Source organism: Microtus pennsylvanicus, chromosome 1, assembly GCF_037038515.1.
Source record: "Microtus pennsylvanicus isolate mMicPen1 chromosome 1, mMicPen1.hap1, whole genome shotgun sequence".
Lineage (NCBI taxonomy): Eukaryota > Metazoa > Chordata > Mammalia > Rodentia > Cricetidae > Microtus > Microtus pennsylvanicus.
In genome coordinates, this window is record NC_134579.1 from 114,180,883 (window position 1) to 114,202,961 (window position 22,079).

At 46.9% G+C, this 22,079-nt stretch overlaps 1 protein-coding gene across 1 annotated transcript; it reads right to left on the minus strand.

Annotated features, from left to right (window-relative positions):
• Positions 1-1,094: 1,094 nt before the first annotated feature.
• Psmd9 (proteasome 26S subunit, non-ATPase 9) lies at positions 1,095-20,515 on the minus strand. Its single transcript, XM_075979413.1, has 6 exons — positions 20,287-20,515; positions 13,252-13,354; positions 8,492-8,700; positions 6,310-6,411; positions 1,936-2,024; positions 1,095-1,323 (listed from the first exon to the last, which is right to left on the minus strand). The coding sequence occupies exons 1-6, from the start codon at positions 20,422-20,424 to the stop codon at positions 1,296-1,298; spliced, it is 669 nt and encodes a 222-aa protein (XP_075835528.1). The 5' UTR covers positions 20,425-20,515; the 3' UTR covers positions 1,095-1,295.
• Positions 20,516-22,079: the final 1,564 nt, after the last annotated feature.

The following is a 22,079-nucleotide window of genomic DNA, read 5'->3' on the forward strand; positions in this document are numbered from 1 at the left end:
GCTCTAGGTTTCGGCTTCCAGCACAAGAATCAACTTGACTGCAGCCCAGGACCAGTTTGCTTTGCCCAACTTTCTTTCCAACTCCTTCTGAGCTTGGTTTGAGGAACATAGGAAATCCAGGTAGGATGTACAATGGTCACAATTACCACTATAAAACTAGGTTTATTTGAAAAGAGAAAACCTATACAAGGAGCCAGAGTTGGTGGCATACACTCAGGAGACTGAGGTGGGGAGACCCCAAGTTTAAGGACAGTACTCATAAAGGGACCCTGACTCCAAACCCCACCCCCACAAGAAGAAATGCCTAGGCAGGGCACACTGCACTTAGGAGTTGGAGGCTTAAGGACTAGAAGTTCAAGACCATCCTGAGCAAATCTGAGGATGGGCTGGAGCCGGGCGGTGGTGGCGCACGCCTTTAATCCCAGCACTCTGGAGGCAGAGGCAGGCAGATCTCTGAATTCGAGACCAGCCTGGTCTACAGAGCTAGTTCCAGGACAGGCTCCAAAGCCACAGAGAAACCCTGTCTCGAAAAAACCAAAAAAAAAAAAAAAAAAAAAAGGATGGGCTGGGCTACATGAGACCTTGCTTCAAAGAGGGGGGGGCACTTAAGTCCCTGTGGCTCTTAGAGGTGAGGTCCCCGGTAGGTGGAAGACCCCACATCCGTAAGTGTGTGGGCAACACGAACTGCACTCAGTAGGTTATTTATTAAAAAAAAATAGACATGAAGTGGACATGAGGGAGATCTGGGAGGGACTGAGGTATAATTAAATAGGAGGGGAAGAGGCTATGTGTAGGTATTCTCAAACACTTAAGTAAAAAATATGTATGTGTAACAAATATCCCTCAGGGTGGAATCAGGCATGGTGGTGCATACCTCTAACCCCAATACTCAGGATGCAGAGGCAGGAGGATCTCTGACAGCTCAAGGCTAGAATGGTCTACACAATGAGTTCCAAGGGAGCCAGAGCTACACAGTGAGACTGTCTCAAATAAGAAAATCAAGTCGGATCATTGCCTGCCAGAATCATTCCAACTCACTGGTTGATGGACAGAACCCCAGACAGGGCCATGGCCTATTTCGCACAAGACTTAGCTAGGCACAAATCACATTTTTAATGCCTCAATCCACAGAGATTACACCGAAGGCCAGAGAAGGTCCTCCACCATGATGCTCCGGCTTTCCCCGCTCTCTTCCAGATCCTTACACTTCAGAGATCGAGAAGAATGAGGAAATCCCTACCAGACCCAGAGCAGGGCCCGGCGGCGACAGCTCTCTTGCAGGTCCCTGGGGACAGTCATCTCTGGAGAGGAATAATGTTGCAGCTGGGAAAGAAAACACAGACACGGGTCATGCTTGATGGCTCCACCCAGCAAGACCAACAGCTGAAGCAAGCCTCCTGGGCTGTTCATCAACACTTTTTCTCTTTTTAAAAAAACTTTGTCTTTATTTTTTAATGACTTATTTAGTTTATGCGCATTGGCGTGTTTGCTTGCACCTATGTCTGTATGAGCGTGTTAGATCCCCTGGAACTGGAGTTACAGGTAGCTCTGAGCTGCCATGTGGGTACTGGGAACTGAACCCAGGTCCTCTGAAAGAGCAGCCAGTGCTCTTAACTGCTGAGCTATTTTTCCAGCCCAAAACTGTATTTTTCAATTTATTCACTGTGTACGTAAGAGAGTCTGACAGTGTGTGCCACGAACAACTTGCAGCAGTCAGGTTTCTCCTTGGGTGTCAAACTCAGGTCACTGGGCTCGGCAGAAAGTACCTTTACCTGCTGAGCCTTCCCTCCGGCCCTTCTTCTTCCTCTTAAAGATGATGATCAGGTAATAAGAGAACCAGACTCTTAGGCAACCTGAGGACTCACTGCCCCTTGCCTGCAGCCTCATCAAAGGCTCCATCAATACTGTGCGTGAAGGAATGAAGCAGACCATTACCCCAGCAGTCCTTTTCCTGCCCAGCGTGTCGGCGTCAGTCTGAGCTGGTGTCTCTCCCCTCTGCGGATCACCGTCACATTCAGGGGCTTCTGAAAGGCAAATAAGGTCACTCTGGCCTCAGCGTCCGTAACACTCAAAATGGACTCAAGCTGAAAAGCCACTTCCTGACCTATAAGAAATCACAGAGCATGGGCTCCTAGCTGAATTCCTAGCTGGACGGGGTCCTGAAGGTGGCATTAAGGGGCTGAGTGCAACTTCAAAGCACAGTGGTAGGGAGTAGAGTGATGATCTGAGTAAGAATGTCCCCCAGGTTCGTGTGTTTAACTCCTGGGCCCTATTTGGAACCATATTAGGACACAGCCCCAGGTGCCACAACTGCCCCCCAAACCTGCTCTAACTAGTACCAGTGAAATTTCTTTCTTTTTTTTTTTTTTTCAATATTTATTTATTTATTATGTATACAATATTCTGTCTGTGTATATGCCTGCAGGCCAGAAGAGGGCACCAGACCCCTTTACATGTGGTTGCTGGGAATTGAACTCAGGACCTTTGGAAGAGCAGGCAATGCTCTTAACCTCTGAGCCATCTCTCCAGCCCCACCAGTGAAATTTCTAAGACAAACTCTCCCCAACTTGGGAGGTACAGCAGCTCCTGCTGTTCCCCAGGAAAAGAAGGCAATTAATTTCCACTGTGAGGCACTCCAAGGCTGGCCTGAGTGGCTGGCCACCTGGCCACCTCCCTGCTCCACCCCCTGCCCTTCTCTCCATTCTCCTGGTTCTGAGCTCCAACAACATCCTCTGATTGCTCTGCTCTTCCTGCCCTCTTGGCCTCTGAACCGGCCTGAAGGCTCCTCTGGTGGCCGCCCTACCTGATCAACTTCTATACACACCAACGCTCCGTCCTTCGGAACACTCTCCTTCAACCCCAAACTACATCAGGGACCCCACTGCTTTCCTCCAGGCCTCCTGTGCTGCTTTTCTAACACTTGTCAGGGTGAGAAACTGCATGCCTAGGATTAGTGATTAATGTCTGCCCCCATAATGTGCTCTCCATCAACGCCAAGGACCAGGACCGTCTCCTTTTGTTCCCTGCTGGACCCCAGCCCCCAGTCCGAAAGGGGGCACACACATGGGAGATATTGAGGGAGGGAGAGACACAGGGCTTTGATTTTTACTTTAAACATTTTTGCACAATGTGATTTTGTTTGCAAAGATAAATAGGCATTATATTTATTACTGAGACACAATTTGCATATAATAAAGAATAAGGCTCAGTGGGTTTCCTATACTCAGAAAGCTATAGGCCAGCACCATTATCCAACTGCAGAATGTTTGCATCATCCAAAAGACCGTCCGTAGTCAGTCCCCATCCTCGTTCCTCCAGCCCTGGTAACCACCAATCTCCCCTCTATCTCTGCATCAGGCATCTGCTTTTTAGACAGTTTCACCGAGTGGAATTAGATGGCCTTGTGCTACGTCTTTCACTTTGAATCATGTGTTCAGTATCCATGTTGGAACAAAGAACTCACTACATTCCTATAGCTGAACTAGTTTATTATAAATAGTTATACTTAAAAAACAAACAAAAACAAACCAGTGTGCCAGTTTTAGTGCTGGCACACACCTTTAATACCACCAGCACTCGGGAGGCTGAGACAGGAGGATTTTTGTGAGTTCAAGGGCAGTCTGCCTGGTCTACATGGCAAGTTTGAGGACAACAAGGGATATGTAGTGAGATCCTGTCTAGGACAAGTTTTTTTTTTTAAAAAAAAAAAAGCTACACTATGGTTAACTTCTGTAACATTCTGGAAAATATAAACTTTCAACAGAGCACTGATTAGTGATCGAGTGAAGGGAAGAACTAGTTACCAAGGAAACTGAGTCACTCTGGGGTCCACAGCTCGGCATGTTTACTGTGTTGGTAGTGATGTAATTACATAGAGCTATCGAAACTCCTTGGCCTGAATGCTGGAGAAGCTGGTCTTGCTATAGGAAACTATGCTCTAGAGACAGCCAACAGCACTCTGCTAGGGGATGCACAGGCCTCCTGGAAGGTCCCAAGCTAGAAAATGGCCAGGAACTTGTTTGTATAAACATCCTCTTCCAGAATCTAACAGGACATGTTTACAAACACATCTGTAACCAGGCATGGTGGCACACACCTTTGATCCCGGTACTTCCAAGGCAGAGGCTGGAGAATCTCTGAGTTCAAGGCCAGCCCAATTACAGAGTGAGTTCTAAGACAGCCACAGCTACACAGAGAAAGCCTGTCTCGAAAAACAAAACAAAACAAAAAAAGAGCTAGGAGAAAAAGCTGAGAGCTGGAGGTGAGGGAGAGTGAGCCTGCTTACTCTGTCACAGACCTCTCAGATGGTGACAGGATGAATTTACAGAAACTGGACAAGTGGGCAAGGGCCGAGCAGAGAAGACCTTCTGGGCAGGTTAATAAAACGCCCCAATGTCTTCTCACATGTCTCCCTTCAGCAAGTCCAATTCCCTTCTCCCCACTGTGGGTCGGACCTAGCAACGCACTCCATACATGACTCTGGGAGTTTTACATGATTGGGTTAAAAAAATAAAGTCCTGTGGCCTCCTCTCAGCTCTCTTCACCTAAGGTAAGAAGCCACACGGTCAGTCTCTGAAGCCTCAGGCCAACCATGGGATGAAGGTGGATTCACAGCCTCATTGAAGCCTTTGGGTGGCTATGGTCTCTGCTGATCCTGGCTAATCCTCACAGAGAAGCCTCTGGACCAGAACCAGCAGGGCTAGGTGGGGATGGCTAATCTATCCATCTAGAGCAGTGGTTCTCATTATCATCAGAAAACACATGTTTATGTTACAATTCATAAGAGTAGCAAAATTACAGTTACGAAGTACAACGAAAATAATTTTATGGTTGGGGTCACCACAACATGAAGAACTGTATTAAAGGGTGGCAGCGTTAGGAAGGCTGAGAGCCACTGCTCTAGACAGTGTCTGTGGTAGTAGCCTACAAAATGGTTTTGCACTCACTCTATAGCACGGTATTTAAAGGAAAGCTGACAGGACAAATGGATTCTTTTAAGCAATTCCAAAAAGGCTCAGAACAAATAGAACACCACCCACATACAAAGATATCTGGTAGTAACAAAGGTGCCAGTGTAAAGCATTAATCATAGCATATGCTACTGGGACAACTACTATCCACTTGGGAAAAAAGTGGGCTGGCAATGTGTGTCACACTAATTACAAAATAAATTCCAGAAGTATATGTGCCAGAGAAATAAGAACGTACACAAGTCAGGAGGGTTAAGATCATCCCAGGCTACACAGTGAGCTCCAGGCCAGCCTGGGGTAGGCTGAGACTGTCTCAGTGGCACTCTCAGACCCAGTAATCCTTCTTTAGGGGTGCCATCTCAGAAAGCATGCACATGGAGCCGGGCGGTGGTGGCGCATGCCTTTAATCCCAGCACTCGGAAGGCAGAGGCAGGTGGATCTCTGTGAGTTCGAGGCCAGCCTGGTCTACAAGAGCTAGTTCCAGGACAGGCTCCAAAGCTACAGAGAAACCCTGTCTCGAGAAGAAGAAAACAAAAAAGAAGAAGGAAGAAAAGAAGAAGGAAGAAGGGAGGAGGAGGAGGAGGAGGAGGAGGAGGAGGAGGAGGAGGAGGAGGAGGAGGAGGAGGAGGAGGAGGAGGAGGAGGAGAAGGAGAAGAAGAAGAAGAAGAAGAAGAAGAAGAAGAAGAAGAAGAAGAAGAAGAAGAAGAAGAAGAAGAAGAAGAAGAAGAAGAAGAAGAAGAAGAAGAAAGCGTGCACAGGTACACATGGTCAGGCTAGTGGGAAGCTGGAAACATCCTAGGGTCTTAAGAAGTTAATGACAGACAAGGAGGCTCCATTAGCAGCTGCAGGGGAACAGAGCCTGTGCAAAAGCGGAGAGACCTTCCAGAAGAGTTACTGCAAGCAGGCACTGGACACAGACAAGGGATTTAGACAAGGTGACTGGGAAAGAACTCAGCTGGTTAAAGACGAGGGCGGAAAAGGGGAGGAGCACAGACTACTCTTGAGGGACAACACTGTCAGCAGTGAGGAACCCATTAACATTTTCTGGACCAATGTTATGCCCAGTGCTATGAGTTGAATGTTTGTCTCCATCCAGAAATGCATATGCTGGGAGCCTAACCCCCGGTGTGATGGAGCAGGAAACTGGGCTTCAGCAGGAGGTCATCTAGGGGGTGGAGCCCCAGTGATGGAATTCATAGTCCATCCACAGCAGACCCTCAATCTGCAGTACGCTCCTCTTGGACTTCCCTCTCACCACCACCACCCCCCCCCCCCGCAACTGAGCAACATGCCCCTGCAGTTTGTGAAGCACCCAGATGCCAGGCCACCCCTAACTCACCCCCTCACTATGCTGTACCACGCTGCCAACGTTCTGCAGCGACTGGAAGTTCTGGGTGTTCACAGATCCAAACTCCACAATTTCATCATCCACTTGCAGGCCCTAGAGACAGGAGAAGATTAAAAATCAACCAAGAGGCCAAATGCGTTTCTGGTCATTTTTACTGCTCAACACACAACTCAGTGACAAGGTCAAGAGCTCACTTCCTACAGGGGAAGAAAAGCAAGATCAAAGCAAAGAGGTCAAAGGTTTAGACTCCTCATACAGGAAGGGGAGTGGGTGAGTGGACCACCTCATCCTGGAGGTTTCTTCTAAGGCAGATCTAGCAAATGGTATCCAGGGTGCCCAGTGGAGGCCTTGAGGACAACAGGAAAAGCTCAAGCTGCCTTCTGGAGTTTCTGAGCCAGGTTCCAGGGCAAGAAGAGACAGGCTAACGTAGGCATATTTTTTAGACAAGACAAGCATTTGCGCTAGATGTCCCTAAACAGCAAGCACAGGGATGAGGCCAGCCAGACCCAGGGTGGCCCTTTGATTTCAGATCCCAAGATTATCGACATCCACTTGTCCATCCCTTTCACAGACACCTGCCAGACTGGCTGCAGCTAGGCACGCAATGCTGCAGAAGCAGCTGGGACTGAAACAGAGCTGGCTGCAGCCTGCAATCTGGGGACTTGATTTGATTTTGCTTTTAAATTGTCTACAGCACTAGGGACACAACCTAGGCAAGAGTTCTATCCTCAGTCTTCGTTCACTTTTAATTTCAAAACAGGATTTTTCTAAGTTGCCCAAACCTGTGACGATCCGTCCTCGGCTGCCTGAGAGGTAAGGATTATAAACATATGTCACCATACCCAGCAGTCTTGTGACCCTTTTTTTTTTTTAAGTTTTTTGTTGTTGTTGTTATTTAACGTGTATGGGTGTTTTGCCTACTTGTATGTCTGTACACCAGTTATGTGCCAGGTGCCCATGGAGGCCGGAAGAGGGCACCGATCTCCTAGAACTAGAGTACAGATGGGTGCAAACTTCCGTGTGAGTGCTGATGATTGAACCTGGGTCCTCTGGAAGAGCAGCCAGTAATTTTAACCACTGAGCCACCCCTCCAGCCAGAGTCTTGAGGGTTTAATGGTCATAAGATGACTTGTAGGATCTGGATTCAGAATCTAATTCTGCTTCCCAGGAGCTGTGTGTCCTGGCTCAGGTTGCTTCAAGTTTGTGTGGCTTTTCTTCACAGGTCAAATATGGAGAACAGTACTACTATCCCAGAGGTTGGCAACAGTATTCAATTTAAACACACGCCCACATACAAACTTCTACATGGATATTCACGGCGGCATTATTCGTGACAGCCCCAAAGTAGAAGTGATCCAAACACACATTAGCTGACAAATGGACAAACAAGTCACATCTATCACACAATGGGATATTATTTGGCCATAAAATGTTATGAAGCCCAGATATATGACTGAGCCCTGAATAAATCCTGAACACAGGACTGAGTAAAAGAAAGCAAACACAAAAGTCCACCTGCCATAGGACTGCCTTCCCATGAAGTGTACAGAACAGGCAGATCTGTCCAGACAAGAAGACTGGCGGTTGCCAAGTTCCGAGTGACTTGTCTGGGACCACAGGGCTTCATTTTAGGAACTATGAAAATAGTAGGAGCTGGGCAGTGGTGGCATACGCCTTTAATCCCAGCACTCAGGAAGCAGAGGCAGGCGGATCTCTGTGAGTTCGAGGCCAGCCTGGTCTACAGAGCTAGTTCCAGCAAAAAACAAAACGAAAGAAAATAGTCAGAAACTGGCTGCAGTGTTGGACACACAGCTCTAAGCTACTCTTCCTTTACTAAGCACAGCCACTCAGTAATGCTGCAAAGATGTCTCCTCAGAACCTATCGAGGAAGAATTCATTTCAAGCTCTTCTCGTTCTTTTTTTTCTTCAGTGTCCAGGGAAAATGGTTCCTCTCTTCTTTGAGATGTGGACTGCCTTCTACACTGTGTCCCAGCTACCCCACAACAGGTCTCCCTGAGTACAGTGCGCTGACCCTATGTATACCAAACTCTGGCCAGCACGTGTTAAAGGGATAGAGGAATTCAGAGCCACAGAATGAGAGACTGGGCTGGGCTTCTGGCAAGTCTAACTCATAGCACTCCTAGAGGTGGGGTTGGGGAGCAAGCAGGATTACCGCAATACTGGCTGGGGAGCCGGGATTGATACTGTTCACTTTGGCGAAGGCCTGGGGTAGGGTGGGGTTGTTGGAGCCCAGCCTGCGGCTCATGGCCTCTTCTTGGGCTTCAGCCATGTCCCGGGCCTGCTTCTCCTTGTCCCGAGCATGTAGCTGATGCAGGGCCTCCTCCACCTGCTTCATCACAGCCTTGTGATCATTCTGTAGACCTGGGAAGAGAATAGCATGCCAGAGGAAAGAGACAATAGCTCAGGACACAGGACAGATGACACAAGACACCTGAATTTGCTCATTGTGCTGCTGTATCTTGCCAACATCTTTTCTGAGAAACACCTAAGAAAAGTCTCTGGAAGTGTCTTTAAGGGCATTTCCAGAGAAGTTTAACTGCGGAAGGAAGACAGTCCTGAATGCAGGCAGCACCATCCCATGAGACTGAGGACCAGTACTCAACCTTCTGCCCCTGAGGCAGACACACTGGGCCTGGTACCTGAGACTTTCCACCAGGATGGACGCACCCGCAACTGTCAGCCAGAACAAGCTCTTCCTTCTGAAGTTTCTTTTACCAGGGATTTTGTCACAGCAACCAACAAAGTAACAACATAGCAGAATGTTGAACGAGTGTTCATTAGATGCCAGAGTCCAGACTCAGGGCAGACCTAGCCTCATCTAGCGAGCTGTCTAGTGAAGAACACAACAGTGATGATCAAGTAAGTTAGGGATCAAGAGGGCCCCTCAAAAGCAGCATAGCCTGCTGAGCCCTGAAATGTGAGGACAAATTGGGTACATCCAGTTGTAACCATGCCATAAACAGGGACAATGGCAGAAGTCAGACAGAAGAAGTGAGGTGGCAGCGGGGCAGGATGCAAAGTCTGCAATCCCAATGCCTGGAGACAGAGGCAAGAGGATCAGGAGGCCAGAGTAGGGTGCATGACACCCTATCTCAAGAAAACAAATCAAAACAGTGAGGCTGAACAGCTGCTAAGAGGAGCGGGGGTGGAGCTCCACTGTCAGAGTGTCTGTGAGCACCCATGAGACCCTGGGGCGGGGGTGGAGCTCCACTGTCAGAGTGTCTGTGAGCACCCATGAGACCCTGGGGCGGGGGTGGAGCTCCACTGTCAGAGTGTCTGTGAGCACCCATGAGACCCTGGGGTTCGAGTCCCGGCACAGCATCTCCCAGGCGTGGTGGTACAAGCCTGCAATCCCAGTACTCAGGAACTCAGGAAGTGGAAACAGAAGGATCAAAATTTCAAGGCCATGCTCAGCTAAATATTGAGGTTAAGGCTAGCCTGAGGTACATAAGAACTTGTCTCAAACAAGTAAAGCAACTTTCTCTTTATTTGTGTACTTTATGTTTATGGGTGCTTTGTCTGTATGTATATTTGCACACCAGAAGAAAGCATTGGATCCCCTGCAACTACAGTTATAGATGGTTGCAAACTACCATATGGGGGTTGGGAATAGAACTCAGGACCTCTAGAAGAGCAAACGGTACTCTTAACTACTGAGCTATCCCTTCAGCCTCTTCTCTGAAATCTTGTACAGGAAAAAAAAAGACATAAGACCCTAATAATTCAGTGTGGGGTAGGCAACTACTACCGGGCTCCTGCCAACTGACATGGCTCAAGAGACAAATCCAGTGCTGCCAAAGTTTTGATTTTCTAGAAAGGTCAAAAACTGAGGGCTTTGACAGGAGAACAGCCTCTAATTTTTGAGTGTTAAACACTAGTTCATAACGTTTAACCAGGGGCTGGAGAGATGGACCAGCAGTTAGAAGAACGGCTGCTCTTTCAAAGGACCCAGGTCCAATGCCAGCACCACGTAGATGCTCACAACCTTCTGTAACTCTGGTCCCGGGGCATCTACTGCGCTCTTCTGGCCTTTGCAGGCACCGGGAACACATGCTATAGGCAGCATGCAGAACAAGCATACTTATAAAATAAACAGTGAAACTAAATGAAGAACCACCATGCCGTCCATCAGGGCCTGCCTGGAAGCCAGTCCTGCATGCACTGCCATCTCAAAGACAGCCTGGCACTGTCATTCCGTTTGCCAGCCCACACCTGGCATCCAGGGGTCACAGACTCTCTCCATCTCTGCAGAAGCTTTGACCGTGGGCTGTTTGTTTACCTAACCTGGTTTGTCACTGTAGAGCAAAGATGAGGCCCTCAGGCATTACAGGACTTGGGGCTCAGCCCACAGAAGCAAATGTGAGGGGAAAAAATCAAACTAGACTCCAGATGAGGAAGGTTTAAAGCAAGAGTCAGTGTTATAGAGGTCATCATGACTAGAAAAGCCACACTGAGCAGGAAAGGCCACGGGGAGCCCCAGAACCTCCAGAATCGCCTGCATAATCTATATCCACCACGCAGCTGTGCGGGAGAGGAGGAATGGCTTGGTCGCTAACACATTACAGCTCCACTTCAGGATTCAAAAGGCTTTCATCTCCTGGGTAAATGTTTCTGCAGCAATTATTTCAAAACCAAGTTAAGCTGTCATAAATGTGCCATGCTCACACTCGCTGGTGACTAGAGGAAACTGGGGACAGAGCGTATGAGACCTCTCTGCATTATTTTCCCAATTTCAATGTAAGCCTAGGACTAGTCCTTAAGAAAAGTCCCTGTTTAAGAGTACAATAACATGTGAGAATAGTTTCTCAAAAGAATACTAAAAAGAGGGAATTGTTGAACCATGTTCTTAACACATAATAAAGTCATTAAGATGGCATAAAATTACCACAGAGAGTAGAACAGTGTAAAAAGTCCAGAAATAGGCTAGGCCTAACTAAAAACCTACGCTGGGATTGGGGTTAGTTCAATGGTACAGTAAGTACTCAGCATGAGGTCCTATGTTCCACCCCCAGCAACGCAGAGGCACAAGAGTGCGTGGGCGAACGTGCACGCACGCGCGCGCGCGCGCGCGCGCACACACACACACACTGATGCATTTCAAGTTAATGGGAAAAGAATGGTGTTAAAACATGAAGTTAATTATTTGAATAAAAATCTGCATTTCTCAAACTTCCCCAAGGTCCTGCTAATAGTGTGGAAGAGAGTGGGCCACATCACTGGGGCTTAGAGGTCTAGAGTAAAGCCCAGAATTTGCCTCACACCTGGCTGTCTTAGGGTGGCTTTCCTGTTCTCGGCATTTCCTGTTGTTTTAATGTAAACTGAGCCTTCTTGAAACCAGAATATTCAGGGTAAAGAGGATGCTCTGAGGTGCTCAATCATCACACTGTGGCTTTAAGAAACCTTGCATCTTACTCTGCATCCTATTTTTATGAAGAAGGCCTCATTACCGAAACACTCTGCAGATGAAGCCAGAGCTGGGGTGCATTCAATGGAAATGATTAAGTGCAAATGGCGGGTGATTAATCTCCTGGTGTAACTGGGATGGAGGACTGGTTATCTACCAGTGCCAAGAAAAAGATGCTCACATCCTCATCTCCAAAGCCGGGGCACACGCGACCTCATGAAACAAAACAGAGTGCACAGGTCAGGTATAATTAAGGATCTTGAGAGGACGGTTGAGCCAGGAGGGCCTGATATCATCCCAAGGTCTCAACAAGTTAAAGAGGGAGACAGGAGGACCACAGAAAAAGACGAGATAACAGACCAAAGGCTAGAAAGATATGATCACTACTTCTAAAGACAGAGGATGGCCGAGAGCCAAGAGACACAGGTGGCCTCAGGAAAGACAAAAAATACACCCTGCCCCCAGTCTAGGAGGAGCCAGCCCTGCTGACACCTTGATTTTGTCAGTGAGGCTATCTGGACGTCTCACCTCCAGAGCAGTCAGAGATAACATGTGTCTGTAGCCTGTCAGGGCAGAAACACAAGCCTAAAACCCTCTCCAGGCGCCACGCTCTGCTAGCTTCTTCATTAAAACCAACAAGCACATAGGAGACTCACTTAGGACAGTGCGGGCCGCAGTGGACTAGTCTGCCCAGCTTTCCTGGCAGGCAGGGGGACTGTGAGAGAAAAATGTTAATTGACACAAAGAGTTGAGGGTAGGGTGCCAAGACCCTCCCTTCTGTCACCTGCCTCCTGGCTGGAACACAGCCTGTGGGCCCTGAAGAAGAAGCAGAGACTGATTTCTGCTGACCCTTGTACTGCATGCATACTTCAAGGGTCTCCACTGAGCGCCAGTCCAGGTCTTTTCTGTTTGAATGGTGGGAGTCAGGTCACTACCCTAAGAAGCTGAATCTAATCTCCTTCATGGATTTGATGGGGCTGGTAAGCAATACTGGTATGGGCTTCCACTGTTAATTCAATAAACTTCCCATAAGGAAGGAAAGTTTCGTTCCTTGCTTTTTGCTTTCTTGTACAGCCCAGACTGGCCTCAACTCCTGATCATTACAGCTGGGCACCACCTCGCCCAGCCTGAACCAAGGTTTTGATTTTTGTATTTTGGGTTTGTTTGTTTGTTTGTTTGTTTGTTTTAGACAGGGTCTCTCTACAAATTGCTGTCATGGAACTAGCTCCGTAGGCCAGACTGGCCTTGATGTCACAGAGATCTGCCTGTTTCTGCCTCCTGAGTGCTGGGATTAAAGATGTGCGCCACCACACCAGGCTTTGAAGGAAAGTACTTAAAATAGAAAACTAAAACCATTTACATGGGACTCTTCAGTTCTCAGTCACGCAAGGGTAACAAGATATATTGTCACAGCAGAAAAACTTCGTAATGCTCAACACTAGTCATTCCCCTGGGTCTTCAGCACCCCCAGCACAGGCTGAGCCAGAGCCCCAGCAAGGGTCACTCACAGATGATGTTGTGCCGTGCTGTTCGGACCTGGTACAAGTCCACATCTGCCCGGGGATAGCCTTCACAGTCCACCAGCGGCTCGTTCATCCCAATTCCTTTTTGCTGGAGAAAAGACATGTAGTTAAACAGGTAAGAACATCGTTAGGCAATTACCTAGTCCCTTGTCCTTCTAACTCATGACAAAAGTGACAGTAAGGGCCGCACAGTAATCTCTTTAGCACACACCAGGCTCTTTACCTGTGTCCTTGCAGCTACCCTCTGCAGTGGGTACCAATGAAAACAGGGAGGCAATAAAGATGAGCCAGTGAATAAAGATCTGCCATCAAGATGAACAATGAGTTCAGTTCCTGGGCCCACATAGAGGCAGAAGAGGAACACAAATCCCACAAAGTTGTCCTCTGACCTCCACACACTCTGTCACCAGCGCCCCTCACATGGTACACACATTTATAAAATGAAGTCTCTAAAATCATAAAGCAAGCGATGCATGAGAACAGTGCACACAGAGCGAAGATCCCAGGGCTGGAGTGCAGCTCAGAGCACAGCACCTGACTGGTTATGCAAGACCTTAGATTTGATTCTCTGCAGTATAAAAAATTAATAAACGGGGCTGGGGCTATAAGATGTAGCTCAGTTGCTATAGTGCTTGCCTAGCATGCATAAAACCCTGGTCTCCACCCCCAGCATTGCATAAGCCACTGTGGTGGTGAATGACGGGGAGGCAGGAGGATCAGAAGTCTGAGGTCATCCTTGGTTACACAGTATGTTCAGTATCAGCCTGGGATACATTAGATCTCTCCAAAACCAATTATTTAAAGTTACAACAAAACACTCAAAGAGCCTTCAGAGGTTCCCTCCCAGTCCCATCCCTGGCCTGACCCCTCCTACTCCTCCCTCCCAGCAGCTGACACCTTGCTGAAGCCTTGAAACAGGAGGGAGTAAACATTAAAGAGATCAAGCTGGGGCCAGGTTTGGACTCTTCAAAAAATAAATACATAAATAAAAAGAAGAGGTCTACCAAGATTCTTTTCATCACTGGATGGTACTGGTCACCACCAGACAAAGAAACTAAGTGGCTGGGAATTAGGGAAAGGGGAGAGCTTTTGCATTTGATATCCATTAGAGGTTCTGAATCTGAACATTGGGAATATATTCCCTATTCAAAACAATCTATCCATGTTACCGCTTTCTAGTCAGCTGCACTGTGTTGACTCAGGCTGTTCTCAGTTCTCTAGCCTCAGCCTCCTGAGCCGCTGGAACAGAGGCTCTGCTATTTTCTCTAGTGTTTATCTGAAGTACACTCTCACACTATAGCTCAAGTTGACCTCATACTCACAGCAATCCTCCTGCTTCAGCCTCTCAAGTACTGGGATTACAGGCTTGAGCCACCACACCTGAAGTTTGTTCTGAAGTTCCCACATCAATCAGGGCACAGAGCATGCTTTGCACTGAGGTGGGCAGGAGCTGCCCAGCTGCCTAGACTTGGAGCTCAATCCCAGTTCTGTTATACACAAACTGGGCATCTTTATCTAAGACACATTCCAAGGCTCAGTTCCTCAGCCGCACACCAGGAACACAACACTCCCCCGCTGAAAGACTAACACACAGACTTGAATGAACGCCTAGCAGAGAGCCAGGCCATGCAATATGGTGACTGAATGGCGGCTCCCAAATATGTCCACATCCTGCTCCCCAGAACCACTGTGACTTTGTGAGGAAGGATGGGATCAAGCCAAGGATCTCAAGGTAAGCAGAGACAGGAGGATTGTGCCAGTTCTCTTCAGTTCTCCAGCACTCAAGGACAATACTCCCATTTGGGGCTAGTTGTTACAACAAGTCTAGGCTACAGGCTAATCTGGGATTAAATCAGTTGTAATACAACAGAATTCATATACACATAGCGGAACCACTGAAAATATACAAGCCCATGGTTTGCAATATGTTCAAGAGTTAATCACCCACCACCACAATCAGTTTTAGTACATTTGCATCAACCCTCCTAAAAAAGAAAAAAAACAAACAACCTTGGACAGCCCACTCCTACAATCCCAGCAGTCAGGAGGCTGAGGCAGGACAATGTGGAATTCAAAACCAACTTGATGCTGGGCGGTGGTGGTGCACGCCTTTAATCCCAGCACTTGGGAGGCAGAGGCAGGCAGATATCTGTGATTTCAAGACCAGCCTGGTCTACAAGAGCTAGTTCTAGGACAGGCTTCAAAGCTACAGAGAAACCCTGTCTCAAAAAAACAAACAAAAAAAAAAAAAACCTGACTACAAACCAAGACCTTATCTCGAAAAAAGAAAGAAAAGAAAAAGAAAAAGGGGGTTTTCTTAAAGACACGGGAGGGGCACATAGAGACAGCATGACCAACCTCCTTTAGACCCAATGATCAACAGTAACTACCCCAGCAAGGACACACTTCCAATGATCAACAGTAACTACCCCAGCAAGGACACACTTCCAATGATCAACAGTAACTACCCCAGCAAGGACACACCTCCAATAATCAACAGTAACTACCCCAGCAAGGACACACCTCCAATGACCTATGGTAACTACCCCAGCAAGGACACACTTCCAATGACCTATAGTAACTACCCCAGCAAGAGAACAGCTCCAATTTTCAATAGTAACTACCCCAGCAAGGACACACCTCCAATGACCCACAGTAACTACCCCACCAAAGGCATGCCTCCAAAGACCTACAGAGCTCCATCTCTTAAAGGTTCCACCATGCCTCAAGAGCATCACCCTGGACACCAAACTTTTAATATTCAGGTCTTCAGGGGAGACTTCAGAGATTCAGAACAGGATATTTCATATACATAGAACCACACTCACACACTCTTATAAGCCCAACATGTGGCAAGCCAAAACAGGAAAATTACAGAGTGAGTTCAAGCCTAGTCTGGATTCTTACCCAGATGTGTATCAAATAAACAAGCAGGTGTAGTGGTGCTGACCTATAATCCCAGCACTCAGGAGGCTTAAGCAGGAAGATTGCCAAGAGTTCAAGGTTAGCCTGGGCTATATAGTAAGTACAGGGAACTAACTAGCCAGAAGCACACAGTAAGATGTGAAAGAGAGAAGACATACAATTCATGGTGTTTTGTAAGTTCTTTATCACAATGTTTTTGAAGCTCATTTACATTATAGTATGACTATTACTAATTATAGTATGATTAATTCACTATTCCTTTTATTATTCCAAATAATAGCCCACCATATGGGTAGACTATATCTGTTACCTGAAGAATAACTGTGTCATTTTCCACTTCTTGGATATTTTAAACAATGTGCATGAATTTTGGGAGGAATATATATTTGCAACTATCATAATTATCACATTGGAGGAATGGGGTTTTTTTGGGTTATATAACTGTTTAATTTTTTTTGAGAAACTGCTAAACAATTTTGGACAATGGTTACACCATCTTACAGTTGTATGAAGTTTCCTATTTCTCCGTGTTCCCCCTAAGATATTACCTACATTTTCATTATACCCATCCCTAGCAAGTATAAAGTAGTATCTCGCTATGATCACATTTCCTTAATAGCTATACTTAGCATGTCTCGCTTTTAAGATTTATTTTGTGTATGAGTGTTTTGTCTCTATGTATGCATGCGAACCATGTGCATACAGTGACCACAATGGTCAGAAGAGGCATCAGGTCCCTGAAAGAGGAGTCAGAACTGGTTTTAAGTTACCATAAGGGTGCCGGAAACTGACTCCAGGCCCTGTAAAAGAGCAGCCAGAGCTCTTGATCAGTGAGTTGTCTCCAGGGCCTGTTCCAGATGCGTTATGTGCTTATTTATCAACCATACATATTTTATTTGAGGAATGTCCATTTATATCCTATGTCTTTTGCTAACTTTTTTATTTACTTGTGTATTTATTGCTGCTTTTACTATATTCCAGGCATTAGCTTCTTATTGAATGATCTGCAACCACTGTCTCCTTCTCTTTTCACATTCGTGACTAAGTACTATGAAATGCAAGGTTTTATGTATTTTTTTTTAATGAGTGACCTGTCTGCATGCATGCCTGCAGGCCAGACGAGAGCATCAGATCCCATTACAGATGGTCGTTAACCACCATGTGGTTGCTGGGAATTGAACTCAGGACCTCTGGAAGAGCAGGCAATGTGTTCTTAACCACTGAGTCATTTCTCCAGCCCCAAAATGAAAGGTTTTAATACTTGTATCATTTTCCTTTCTCTTTACCTTACTTTTCCTTTCTCTCTCTCTCTCTCTCTCTCTCTCTCTCTCTCTCTCTCTCTCTCTTTCTCTCTCTCTGGCAGGGTCCTACTACACAGCCTAGGCTTCCTACCAAGAGCCTGTTTCAAAAAAAAAAACAAACAAAAAATCAGAGCAGATATTTATGCTAAAAGCCCTCAGCAATCATACAATAAATTAAAGGCAATTAACAGACACTATCGCCTTATATTTAAGAGAAACTAGCAAATAGCTCAGATTCCATGTGCAATGTAATTATAAATTTCCCTCTTATTTGGTTTTTATCGCATGTGCATGTGTATGAATGCAGGTGCACCCGTGTGTGCACATACACATGTGCAGGTCAGAGGACAAGCTCGGGGACATCCTCAGGAACATCATCTACCTCCTTTGAGATAGGGTGTCTCACTTGCCTAGAACTCATCAATCAGGCTAGACTGGCTGTCCAGAAACCCCGGCGATCTTCCTGTCTCCGCCTCTCCAGTTGGGATTACGAACATGAACAACTATACCCATGGATTCTAGGGACTGAACTCAGGTCTTCAGGCTTTTGAGGGATGCACTTTACAAACAGAGCTATATCTCCAGTATCTCCCCTCCCCCACCCACTGCTGTTAAGACGGGATCTTGCTATTTCACTACATAGCCCTGGAACTCTGTGTAGACCACACTGGCCATGAACATGGGACAATCTCCCAGCCTTTGCCTCCTAAGTACTGAGATTGCAAGTATACATCACCACATCCGGCTAAATGGTAAACAGGAGGCCAATACCAAAGAATAATAATACATGAGATGTTTGATTCTACTTGACTGAAACCCACTTGTGACTTTAAGCAAATGACTTCTCCTTTCATATGTATAAATATTTATATGAATACACACACATTTTTAAAAAGTGATTGTGTTTGTTAACATGTCTGTTTAAATGTACCCACGAGGGTATGGAGTTAGAGGTGTCTGTGGGACATGTGGACTGTTATATAGTAGGGGCTAGATCTGATCTCCAGTCATGATTGTGCAGCCAGTGCTCGTAACCAATGCACTCTCTCTCCAGCCCCCGATTTCGCCTCTTTGAGCTTCAGGGACACACACCAACTGAGCGGAGTAGCTGTGACAGTTTCCTGATAGCACACACAGTCAGTACGGTTCGGGCGTCGGGTCAGCACCTGGTAAGACGGTACCTAGTGGTACTGCTGTGGACTATCAGCTAAGCTGTGTCACGTTGTTTAGGCTGTGGAACATCTGTTTAATATGCAGAGATGTGTTGCTTTCTTTTATGTTCCATTTGTTTTCCCCTGTGAAGCTGTGTTACGTTGCCTGCCTAAAACACCTGATTGGTCTAATAAAGAGCTGAACAGCTAATAACAGAAGAGGGATAGGCAGGGCTGCAAGGCAGAGAGAATAAACAAGAGGAGGGAGAAAAGGAGAAGAAGAGGAGGGTACCAGGGGCCAGCCACCCAGCCAGTCTCAGAGGAAGATGGAAAGAAAAATATATAAAGAAAGGTAAAAAGCCCAGAAGCAAAAAGTAGTTAAAGAGAAACGAGATAATTTAAGTTAGAAAAGCTGGCTAGCAACAAGCCAGGCTAAGGCTGGGCATTCATAAGTAAGAATAAGACCCCATGTATTTATTTGGAAGCTGGGTGGCAGACCTCCAAAGAGAAAAAAAAAAACTACATTTAACTAATATCCACAACATGGCACCTCCACGTGAAACATCATCCTCTTAGTCCCTTCTACCCAGCCTATCCGGGTCTGATTTTGTCTCCCCTTCCTCTACAAAGTGACTTGTGATTTTTTTTTTAAGATTTATTTATGTATTATTTATATAGTGTTCTGCCTGCAGTATACCTGCATGCCAGAAGAGGGCACCAGATCTCATTACAGATTGTTGTAAGCCATCATGTGGTTGCTGGGAATTGAACTCAGGACCTCTGGAAGAGCAGCCAGTGCTCTTAACTAACCTCTGAGCCATCTCTTCAGACCGTGACTTGTGATTTTAAGAGAAAAAAAAATGTCTGCTTTGGAGGAAGACAAATCATAGAACCTGACCCACCACGGCCACTTCCTAACCTGGCAAGCATTTGCTCCACTCTGGGCCTCAGTTTCCCCCTTTTACAGTAAGGATAATGGGCTTTACCTGACACTCAAAGCAGTCCTCTGTAGCGCTGCCAGGAGTTTTCCTGAAATGCAGAGTCAGTTCCCCACTCCAATTAGAAACTGCATTTTATTTTATTTAATTTTTGAGACTGAGTCCAATATAGCCTAGGCTGGCCTCGAGCTAACTATGTGGCCAAGGATAGCCCTGAACTCCAGATCCTCCTGCCTCCACCTTCCAAGTGCTGGGATTACAGGTAAGGCTGCCTCTCCTGGCTATAGCCTAGCCTACCTTTTAAAAGGGGCCCAGTTAATTCTCACTGATGACTGAAAAGCGGGTGGCAAGGCACGCCAAACCCGGGAACGTGACCCATGGACGGTGACAGCGGTGACTATCATACGCCTCAGCAAATATTCTCTTTGTGACCATGAAGTTTAACTAATGCTTCAGGCCTGTCATGATGGCTCCGACCTGTAACTCAGCACTTGGAAAGCTGAAGCAAGCTCAGGAGTTCGAGGCCAGCTTGGGCTGCATTTAAAACAAAGTTAAATGCTTCCGCAAATGAAAATAAGTCCCACGTCAAGGGGTTGTTAAGGAGTAACGGATGGAAAGCGCTTAGTTAGTGCTCGGCAGGCACCCCTGGGCCTCGCGTCCGCAAGCCTCGCCCTCCTCTCTGCCCGGAGCCCTAGCCACACTCACGCTTTCTAGGACGTCGTAATTAGCTTTAATCTGCGCCTCGATCTCCTCCTTGCGGCGCATCAGCTCCTGGATGTCACTGACGGCGGCCGCACGGGCCTCGGAGGACTCTGCCTTACGCGGGGCTTCTTCACCAGACATCGCGGACCACAACCCGCGGCGCCGGACGCTCGGTTTCCCGGCTACGGACGCCGGCAGAGACGGCGACTACGGATCCCTCCAAGGCCCAAAATACCCAGGCAGCGCTGGCGCGCCGGGAAACTCAGAGAGTGAAGCTTTGATCACCGGAAGCCCCAGCTAGATACACCACGTGGTTTTCCGATGACTCGGCAGGCACGAGTGGAGGCACGGACAGCCTAGCCCTTTCATACTCTCACTTCCCAGCTGATTTTCTTTCTTTTTTTTCCTTTTCCTTCCTTTCTTCATCTCTCCCTGCCTCCCTCCCTCCTTCCTTCTTTTCTTCTTCTTCTTCTTCTTCTTCTTCTTCTTCTTCTTCTTCCTTCTTCTTCTTCTTCTTCCTTTTTTTTTTTTTGAGACAGGGTTTCACTGAGTAACAGCTCTGGCTGCCCTGGAACTCACTTTGTAGACCAGGCTGACCTCAAACTCACAGAGATCCGCCTGCCTCTGCTTCCCAAATGCTGTGATTAAAGGCATGCGCCATCACCACCCGACCTTTTTCTTTTCTTTCTTTCATTTTTTTTTTTCAAGACAGGGCTTCTCTGTGTAGCCCTGGATGTCCTGGAACTCACTCTGTAGAAGCTAGCCTCAAAGTGGGCATTCCCCTGCCTCTGCCACCATGTCCAGGACATCCAGCATCACTGTGACACTGTGCTGTCAGCTGTATGAATGAGAGGGTCCTGTCCCGCTGTCCAACTCAGTTCTTCACACAGGCAAAGCCCTTGAGCATTTAAAAAACTGCTTTTAGGCGTTTTGGGTTTTTTCAGACAGGGTTGCCTATATCAAACTCATGTAGATGAAGGTGATCTCGGAACTTTTTTCAAGTTTTTTAGAATATTCGACAATTCTCTGCATGCAAAGAGTCTTATGTCTTGATCCACCATCAGCACCCCTCCCATTCTGCCTGGGCCCATTCACTTCACACCTTCAAATCCTCATTTGTTTTCCCTTTTTTATTTTATTTTATTTTATTTGGTTTTTCAAGACAGGGTTTCTCTGTGGCTTTGGAGCCTGTCCTGGAACCAGCTCTTGTAGACCAGGCTGGTCTCGAACTCACAGAGATCCGCCTGCCTCTGCCTCCCAAGTGCTGGGATTAAAGGCGTGAGCCACCACCACCCGGCTGTTTTCCCTTTTTTTAAACAACCTACTAAGTATAATGGCCTGTAGTTGTGATTTTTCTTTGGGGCCCCAATCAGCTCTCAAAGAAAAACGTGGAGATTTATTACCGACTATGAATGTTTGCCCTTTGCTTACTTAGGCTTGTCCCACTGGCTCTTTTAACAGAATCCGTTTCTATCCATTTACCTTCCCTTCAGTATGTCCAACTTTCCTGCTTCTTCCAAGTCTGGCTGGCCCCTGGCATCTTCCTGTCATCTCTTTTTTCTTTATTCCCCTGAGTCTACATTTCTCCTCCTGCACTCTCCCTGCCTGCACGTCCCTCCTATACTTCCTCCCTTGCTATCGGCCATTCAGCTTTTTTTATTAGACCTCATAGGTGCCTTAGGCAGACAAGGTAAAACAGCAACACAGCTTTACATAGTTAGACAAATGCAACACAGGAGCTGGAAAAATGGCTCAGTGGTTAAGAGAACCCAGGTTCAAGTCCCAACACCCACGTG

What these genes read in the sequence shown, in the direction of transcription:
- Psmd9 (XM_075979413.1), bottom strand. Translation starts at nt 20,424, where the DNA reads ATGTCTGGTGAAGAAGCCCCGCGTAAGGCAGAGTCCTCCGAGGCCCGT. An exon ending in AGCACGGCACAACATCATCT is followed by an intron (nt 8,701 to 13,251) that starts GTGAGTGACCCT and finishes TTCTCTTCCCAG; the next exon opens with GTCTACAGAATGATCACAAG. An exon ending in TGGTACAGCATAGTGAGGGG is followed by an intron (nt 2,025 to 6,309) that starts GTGAGTTAGGGG and finishes TTTGCCTTTCAG; the next exon opens with AAGCCCCTGAATGTGACGGT.